The sequence below is a fragment of the Eptesicus fuscus genome, chromosome 5, assembly GCF_027574615.1.
Source record: "Eptesicus fuscus isolate TK198812 chromosome 5, DD_ASM_mEF_20220401, whole genome shotgun sequence".
Lineage (NCBI taxonomy): Eukaryota > Metazoa > Chordata > Mammalia > Chiroptera > Vespertilionidae > Eptesicus > Eptesicus fuscus.
In genome coordinates, this window is record NC_072477.1 from 77,633,350 (window position 1) to 77,642,410 (window position 9,061).

Genomic DNA, 9,061 nt, shown 5'->3' on the forward strand with positions numbered 1-9,061 from the left:
CTCAACTGCACAGAAGCCCTGAGACTGCTAACAGGCCCGAGGTTCCCCAAGAGGGCTCCACGCGGGGATCCGCAGAGAGCTTAGGTTTGAAAACACCGCACCCCAAAAGGAGATGACAGCCACCCCCTTTTTTGAACTTTTTTATTAATATATTATTTTTTTTGTTAAATTTCTTTGTATTTTTTTTTTTTCCTGCAAGACGTGGTGTTGGCGGCACTGTTGTAGTTTAACTTCAATCCCAAATTCCATGAAATAGAAATCAGAAGTAAAGGTTGAGAGGGAAGGAAGGAAGGTGGCAGGCCAAGGAGTAAACAGAGTTTGACTAGAAAAAAAGAAGAGGGTGTGTGTGTGTGTGTGTGTGTGTGTGTGTGGTGGGCATTCCCAGGCAAGGCCATTCCTTGAGGGAGGGGTTTGGCAGGCAGCTTGCCTCTGCCTCATGCAGGGGAGGGAGGAAAGATCCCCTGGGGACCTCACAGTCCCCTCTTCCTAGGGCTTCCTGCCCCCAGGGGAAAAGTTAGTACCAGGGATCAGCCACAACCTCAAACAGGGCTCCCGCCCACCTCTGCCCTGCCTGGAAAAGTGTATGATACATCGGCTTCCTGTGATCCCCTTTTTCTGTTTACCCATTTCACAAGATTCTGATATGATGCGGGAAGAGATATAACCTACTTAGAGATTAAGCTTGTCACAACTTTTGCTGCCCTGTGAGTTCCTGTCAACTGGTCGGGTTCCATTCCCCAAAACTGCCTCCCCCAACACAACTGCCAGAGTTGGGGAGTGGTGTCCTTGCTCAGTGCCTCTCACCCTCTGCAGTAGGAATGTCTTCTTCAGGCCCCTTAGAAACGTAATCAAAGGCCACAAGTGAGTCCAGACCAACCAAATAAACGCTTAGGGGGGAGAGAAGGGTGGGAGAGGTCCGTGGGTGGACTTGGCTGCATTGGGCTCTTTCCTTCCTTTACACATTGCTCTTGCCGTGGCATGCCACCCTAGGGGGTTGGATGAGGGGCTGGCGGTGGAGGAAAGAAAGTGGGAGATGCTAGGGAGTCATCCCTCTTCATTTCCCTTCACATCTCTTTTTCAGGGGAGGATGGAATCAGGGAAGAACCTATCTCAGTGCTTGGAGGGGAGCTAGGATCCTCCAAAGTCAGAGATGGTGACTGTACCTCCTCCAGCTTTTTCACTGGGCCTCAGAGGGGCATCAGGGCCCTGGGTTAGGGAGCTTGACCAGTATAGTCCCTCCTCCATTTCCTTCCTCCTTTCCACTCACCTTCCAGGAGACTCCTCAGGACACCAAAACCCCACCCGCATCCAAGCTCGGGTCTAAAGAAAAGATGGGCAGGGTATGGGGCAATGGTCTGACTTAGATTTGTGTGTCTCAGAGAAGAGAGAAACTCTGAGCAAGAAAAGCCCTTCATATGTAAACAATCTAGAGAAAGAAAGAGCTGGGGTGGGACAGGGAGTGAGGAAGGCAGAGACAGATCCAGAATAAATGAGAGAATCTGCAAGGAGAGCAGGAAAGAAAAAGCAAGAGATAAAAACAAAGGAAGACAGAAAAGGAAAGGGAGAAGAGGGGAAAAAATATAGGAGAAAACACAAGCAGGAGGAGGAAAAGGGGAAAAAAAAAAAAAAAAAAGGCAGATCAGAGGAGTGAAGAGGCAGCAACCGAAGCCAGAATTAGGCCAGGCAGGAGCCTTAGGTGAGGAGCTGGGAGAACAGGAACGCCAGGCTGAGGTCCAGGAGGGCCACGGCTCCCACCACCAGGGGGTTGGCAGCTCCCTAGAGAGACAGGGAAAATGCAGGCTCAGTCCCTGAGCACCGGGTCCAGGGACCCGTTCCACCTTCCTGCCCTGGCCAAGGTCCCAGACACCCCTCCTCAGAGGCCAGAGCCTGGGGATCGCCAACTTCTGTCTGGGATTACAAAACACTCATCTTCTCCCAGCCAGGGCCCCACCTTCCCTCCGGCTCCTGTAAGTCAGGAATAACCCTTCCTCCCGCCTCCTTCCACTCTGCTCCCACCAGCATGTCACATGGCCCAGGCAGAAGGTGTCTGGCCTTAGTAGCATACATTGGCAGCAGCAGCTGGTACTGCAGTAAAGCAGAAAGGGATGAGGATGTGGTTGCTAGGAAACAGAAGGCCTGGAGTCCAATCAGCGTAGAGGGTTCTGGGGAAACTCCACCCCTCCTAGTTTTCTGCCTTCTTTCCTATTTCCCTTCTTCCCAGAAGAGGGAGGGAGAGTTGGGGCAGGGAGGGAACAAACTTTTCCTTTTTTATTTCTGGGCACCAAAGAGAGAAAGTGTGGAGGTGGGGTGGGGGTAGGGTAGGAAACTGGGAGCTGGAAATGATATGGAAGGAGAACAGGGAAAGATGTTCTGGCTCTACCGTTAATTATTCATTTGTAACCTTGGGCTAGGTACTTTAAGTGCCCCGTGACTCAGTTTCCCCTTCTGTCAAAAGAGGGAGTTGGACATGATGGTCTCTGCCAGCTCTCAAGTTTTTAAATATGTTTGAGGTAGGATATAGTGTAAGACTGGGCAGGCACAGAGAAAGCTGGAGCCAAATCCAAATCCTCAGGGGATCAGAGGGAGGTCTGGCAAGGAGGAGAGGCAAGGCTGTGAGGAGAAGAGGGTCAGAAAGGAGTGAGACTCAGGGCACAAAGCGGGATGAAGGGCGTCTGTCTCACCGGCTGGGCTGGCCTCTCGGTTGCAGCTGGCTCCTCAAGCTCTTCCATCAGGCACCCAGCTTCAGGACCCCTTGAGGAGGGGCCCCTCAGGACGGGTGTGGCCAGAGGCTCAGGCTCCGAGGCCCCTAGGGTCCTTATGAGGGGCAAGGGCTCTTCATCTTCCCCCTCCTCCTCGCGAAGACTCCCGGAACTGTCACTGCAGCCTCCAAGGAGTGAGGAACCGTCTCTGGGTCCTGGGCCCTGGATCCCAGCCTCATCCTCGGCCTCATAGCCAGCTAGTTCCTCTGCCTGCTCACCCGGGACCCCCCACTCCTCAGGCCAAGTTTTAGGGCTGGAGAAGGGACCCCGGTCCCTTCTAGGAGGCAGTGGGTTCCGGCAGGCTGGGGGTCGCCAGGGTTGGCGGCAGGAGGCAGGACTGCTGGGCAGTTCAGGGGAGCCCTCTGAGGGGGTCAGTCCATTCTCGTACACTCCAGGGCTGTCCTCATCCAAGGGCTCTGTGTCGGAACCTTCTGAGTCCTGCCTGGGTCTGCGGCCTGGGGCAGGGATAGCTAAGAATCAGAGGGGCCAACTTGCCTTGGACTGCAAAAGCTCCTGCTTTATCCCTCCAACTGGGCACCTCCCAGGACTTTGGTATCCCCAAACTTACAGCCAATCATTGCAAGACCCAACTCCTTGTCCTTATTACCCTATTTCATCAATTCTCAGTTCTCTTCCCAACCCTGCCACTCTCTGTCCTCTCAAACCCTCATATCTTGGCTTTCCCATCCCCAGTCTCCTGTGGGGATTCCCTCCCCCTTTCCCTTCCAGCTCCCCAGGGGGCCCATCCCCACCCCCAGCTTCCCATGCCTCACCTGGGGCCTCTAACATGGGTTGCAGGTCCTGGGCTATCAGTTTGGCCATTCGAGCAGCCTCCACAGCCTTCTCAGCCACGCTGCTGGCTGCTACTGCCTTTAGAAGGGCGTCTGCTGCCCTGTCAGGTTCCAGGGACAGGGATTTAGCAGATCTGCCCAGATGTTCCCGCCCCCTGGCCCGTGTCCCCACCCCAGCACATCCCCTGGCCTTTGGTTTCCTCTCCTAGACCTGGGCTGTGCCTGCTGTCATCATACCCTCCTGGTCCTCTCACACCCTTCCAGCCATTATATTCTGTAGTGACACTTCCCTTCTTCAAGCTACGGGCCAGGCCCGGCCCTCCCCTGCTGCCCTCACCCCTATTATTCCATTCCTGTCCCGCTCCCTTCCTACTGAGAACTGAGACCTCACTCTTTTAGCACATCCCTCTGCAGTCCCACCTGCTTGGTGCTTATAAGCGATGCCTGCCTGCCCTCTTTACTGCTCGTCCCTCCTGTTGTTATAAACTCCTCTCACACACTCCCTGGGATCACACAGCTTTTTGTGGGGTCCAGGATGTTTTTTTTCTGTACCTCAACTCTCCCCTTCTAACAGCATTGCCCTCCCCGCACCTAGCCTTTACGCTAAGCCAGTGGTCGCCAACCTTTCGGACCTCACGGACCACCAGTGGTCCGCGGGCCACCGGTTGGCAGCCGCTGCTCTAAGCCACCCTCTCCCCGTGTGAGGAGCCTTTGCCTCCCTCCCCCACCGCTGCTAGTCCTTATCGAATCCTGCCTCTCCTTGCAGATTTCCTGACATGAGAATCTCACATCTTGCTTTTCCTCAGCCTCTTCATTGATTACATTGCTCTCTGCTTCCTCACTGCCACTGCCCCCTGCCCCATCTCATCCTTTCTGAACTCCGGGAGTGGAGTAAGGGTGGGTTTCCCCGTTTGCTGTTATCTATTCTCTCTCCCTGCCAACAGGCATGCTCTCTCTTCACTGGGTAATTCTACCTTCTGGGCAAGCTCCTGGTCTCCCTTCTACAGACCCCTCCCATCCCGCCCTGCTCCTTAGGTAGGGTTACCTTGAAGCACTATCAATCCGTTCCCTGCTGCTGTTTCCCAGTTCTCTCTCTGATTGATATCAGACACTTTTTTAAAATTCTCCCTTCCCTTTCACCTTCTGTTGTTAATGGTAGATGCCTTGTAATCATTAAATCAGTTCTGTAATTCTGACTGATATACTTGCCATGGGTTTGAATGGGTCAAGACCCATGATTCCCTCTGGCCCCAGGCCCCTTTAATCTGGCCTAGGAAGACAGTCTAAGTATGGGGGTAGGGAGAAGGATGGTGGTGTCCACTGCAGACTTAGGTCCACCTGCTCTGCCTGTGCCTTGGAAAATATGGTCAGCCTCCTCCCATCAAACCTGGTGGGTCAAGGGCCTTAAGAGCCTGCTTGGAGGGACCTCAGATAATGCTATTTGTCCATCTTAGGGCTTTCAGACTCTATATGACCAGTCCCGTCCTAAAACTGAGCTGGTCTCAGGGTTTAGGGCAGGGGATGAGGATACCAGTCTTGGGTTACACTGAGCTCTGTTGGTGGTAAAAAACAAAAACAAAACCAAAAAACCCCCAGCAATACTGACTATGTTTTTGACTGGGGAGGGTGTGGATGATCAAGTCCAGGCAGTAGACCCAGTCTGTGCTTTGGCATCAGGCCAGACTCAGGCTACCTGGCAAAGGCATTTGCTGCTAAGGCTCTGCTGTTTCCATGGCAGCTCACAGCCAATCAGGTTTGCCAGGCCTGTTGCTGGGGAGACCAACCAGCCTCCTCCCACTGCTTGATCTTCCAGCTACTGAGATCCCTTTATTTTCCCTGCACATGCCCACTCCCCATCTAGCCTGAAGTGCTCCCTGGTGCTCTGCCTCCCCCCTCCCCTGGCTTAAGGCCCTGGACTCTAACCATCCAGATGTTCACACATGTATACAGAGACATTCTCTGGCTCAGGCATCTACTCTGGACATGACATGTACACACACATCCCTGGTCACTCATTATACAAATCCACTGAAGTATATTCAGACATATCTTGATCTCTGATCCTCTGGCACAGTCTCAAAATTAAACAAAATCCTTCAACTGTTCCCTCTCCTTGAAATAAAATCCAATATATAAAAATTCATATGTGTGAGTTGCATAAATCAGGGGCCTGTGGATTTCATTACAAATGGATTTTGGGCTCTCTTTAGATCTGGGCTATCTACTCCAGTCATCACAAGTCATATGTAGCTATTAAACACTTAAAACATGGCTAACCTGAATTGAAATGATGTGCTATAGGTGTAAAATACATACTAGATGGCAAAGATTTAGTAAAAAAAAAAGGATGTAAAATATCTCATTTATAATTATATATTGACCATGGGTTGAAGAGGTAATATTTTGGATGTATTGGTTTAAATAAAAACATATTATTCAAGTTCACCTAATCTGTTTCTTTTTCTTTTTCATATGGTATTAGAAGACTTAAAATCATGGATTTGCCTTACATTGTACCAGACAGCTCTGCTTTAAATAACAAGGTTCCCGAGGGATGAAAATGTAATCTGATTTGCAGGAAAAAAATTCATTTACCAGCAAGCCTCCTCCCTTCAAATCTTTATCAAGTGGGTAAAGAACGGGAGGCAGAGGAGGCAAAACTCAGAGGGACTTGGAAAATACGGTCCTTTTAGGTGGATAGGTCAGCTGTGCAAACTAGACCTCCCCAAGGCCCCAGGGCTGAAATGCTATGGGACTGGGGGCGGGCTGAACTGGGGTAGGAATGCCTGCCCTGTCTCCTTGCCGAGGGCCGAGGGCTGCTGCTCCCCATCTGAGGCCTGAAGGCTAGGTGAGCTGCCAGAAGAGGAAGACTAGGAACATATCTGAGTTCTGCGAGGTTTCTGGGCCTGCACAAGGCAGTGCTCATTGCTAATCCCACACACAATGACACAGGTCCCCACAAAAGACACTGAGACACACTCCCATTCTAACACGGCTTCCCTCAAATACCCAGCCCCCCACAGTTACACCCACATCCACCTGTAGCCTCAGAAATAAACACTCCAAACTCCCAGCGCTACAACTGCCTGGCCCTAGGCCTGCTCTTCCCCACCAGGCCCCAGGCCACGTGTCTGGGTCCTCCTTTAGGCACCAACCCCCTTCCCTGTCCCCAGGGGTACCTTCTCCCCTTAGCCCAGCTTTGGCCTCTGCGCCCGATGCCCACCTGGCAGCGGCAATCTCCTGGCGCTGGCGGGCAGCACTCACTGCTCGACGGGCGCCCTCGACGGCCCTGTCCACCTTCTCCTTGACTTTGCCCCGCCGAAGGGCCAGGGGCAGGAGGCTGCGCACGCGCCCCCCGTGCACCAGCCTGTTGCGCTTGTACTTGCCCTCTTCACGGGAGCCGTCGGGGCGAGTGGTGCGCCCGTAGCCGTGCCGCCGGTTGCCCAGCCACTCGCCCTCGTAGCGAAGCCCGTTGGAGCGCTGGCTCACGCCGTAGCCGCTGCGCCGGTCCGCGCGCCATTCGCCCGCATACACCTCAGTGGCAGAGCCCTCGATGAGGGCGGGCGGCGCCGGGGCCAGGGACCCGCTGGCCTCAGAGCCCGGGGGCCCGGTACTGCCCACCTCGCTGCTCACCTCGCTACGCAGGGAGCCTCGCTTGCTGCCCAAGGAGCTGCGGCGCCCGCCCGCACGGAGCCCGCTAAGCAGCAGCGAGCGGCGGAAGAAGCCGCCGGCCACGGGGGTGCGCTTGCGGGAAGACGCCCGGTCAGCGTCCCCGGGCCCGGCTAGCACGAAGCCGCCCCGAGAGCCGGAGGCCGGGCTGCCTCCCTCGTCGCCGGGCAGGGGCAGGGGCGGGGGAGGCGTCGGGGGGTCGCTGTGGCCGGAGTCCAGAGAGGTGCGGCGGGGTGAGCGCAGCAGCGCCGCCTGATGGTAGGGTACGCTCTGGCGCACCCCGTAGCCGTGGCGCTTCCCAGCCTGCCACTGGCCCTGGTAGGTGCCTGCGGGCGGGGTGGGAGGGGGAGAACGAATCAGGACCTGCTGCTCCTTGGACCCCAGGCCCCAAGCACCCGTGGAAGCCTTAGCGTGGAAGTGAGGGAAGGGCACTAGGGCCGGGGACAGGCCAGGCTGGGTCGGGAGGTGTGGAGAAGCGTAGTGCAGACCGACAAGCAGCAGAGGTGTGGATGTTGGCAGTAGACAGGGGAAAGGGAGAGGCGCAGGCAGGCTGTGGCGTGTGGAGGACAGACAGTCCGGAGGGTGTAAGGGACAGGCTGACGGAGGGTAGGAGACAGCCATGTGACAAGCAAACAGGACGAGGAGGGGCAAGCCGACCAAGGAAATGTGAGGGGACAGGCCGAGCAGGGGTGTTAGGGACAGGTAGGTGGAGAGGGCAGGTGCGTGGGACCGGCAGAGAGGCGTGTAAGGGGCTGGCAGGCGGGGGGGGGGGGTGAGGGTCAAGTAGACGGAGGGGGGCGGGGGAGAGGGAGGAACAGGTAGATTGGGGGGAGGGAAAAGCAGGCAGGGGGCTGACAAACGAGGAGGGCGTGTGCGATGGGGGGAGGAGAGGACAGAGCGAGGGGCGCAGGAGTGCACGTCGATGGGGATGGAAGAGAGCAGGGCATGGGGTGGGGGAGCTATGGCAGGGAAAGGCAGACGCGGGCCAGACCGCCTGGGAGGCGCGGACGAGCAGACAGACAGCAGGGCGGGCCCGCACCTCCGTCGGAGTAGGTCTCGGTGCCGTAGCCGTCCTGGAAGCCGTCCTTCCAGAGCCCGGCGTAGCGCAGGCCGGACGCGCTCTCCCACACGCCGCTGCGCCCCTTCAGCCCGCCCAGCCACTCGCCGCGGTACGTCCAGCGGCTCTTGCGCTCCACGCCCAGCCCTTCGCGCTTGCCCTGCTGCCAGTGGCCCTGGTAGCTGTGTCCGCCGGGCCCCGTGAAGACGCCCAGCGACTCGAAGCCGTGCGCCCAGCAGCCGCTGTACTCGCCCTGGGCGCCGGGCCCGGTGCACACGCCGTAGCCATGTGCCCGCCCCGCCTCCCAGCCCCCCACGTAGCAGCCCCCGTCGTCAAAGTCGAACTTGCCCCCGGGGGACATGCATGTAGTTGGCGCGGCCTCAGCCCCCCGGCGGCTCAGCGCATCCTGGGGCTGGAGAGCCGGCTGGGGGCCTGGGAGCCGGGCGAGGCCTGGGGGCGGGGGCAGTTAGACTGGGGCCGGGCGGGGGGGCCCCAGCGCGGGCAGGCAGGGCCGGACCCTCATCCTGAGTGGCTGCGGAGAAAGAGGGGCGGGGGGGGGGGGAAGTGGTGAGCGAGGCCCCTCCTCTTTGCCCGCGGCTCCTTGGCCCAGTGGCTCGGGGGCATTAGCACCGCCCCCAACCCCCCACCTTCGGTAGCATCTTACAGCAGCTCCTAAGCTTTGGAGGCACGGGGGCTCCCTCACCTCTCTATTCTTGTAGCGGACCCCTCCCACGACGTTGGGTCCCAACCCCAAGCGGGAGTCCCACTTCTCCAACCTAGAACCC

At 56.9% G+C, this 9,061-nt stretch overlaps 1 protein-coding gene across 1 annotated transcript; it reads right to left on the reverse strand.

Annotated features, from left to right (window-relative positions):
* Window positions 1-150: 150 nt before the first annotated feature.
* On the reverse strand, window positions 151-8,637 carry JPH4 (junctophilin 4). Its single transcript, XM_054715602.1, has 5 exons — window positions 8,259-8,637; window positions 6,774-7,545; window positions 3,533-3,651; window positions 2,682-3,214; window positions 151-1,776 (listed from the first exon to the last, which is right to left on the reverse strand). The coding sequence occupies exons 1-5, from the start codon at window positions 8,635-8,637 to the stop codon at window positions 1,693-1,695; spliced, it is 1,887 nt and encodes a 628-aa protein (XP_054571577.1). The 3' UTR covers window positions 151-1,692.
* Between the last annotated feature and the right edge of the window lie 424 nt (window positions 8,638-9,061).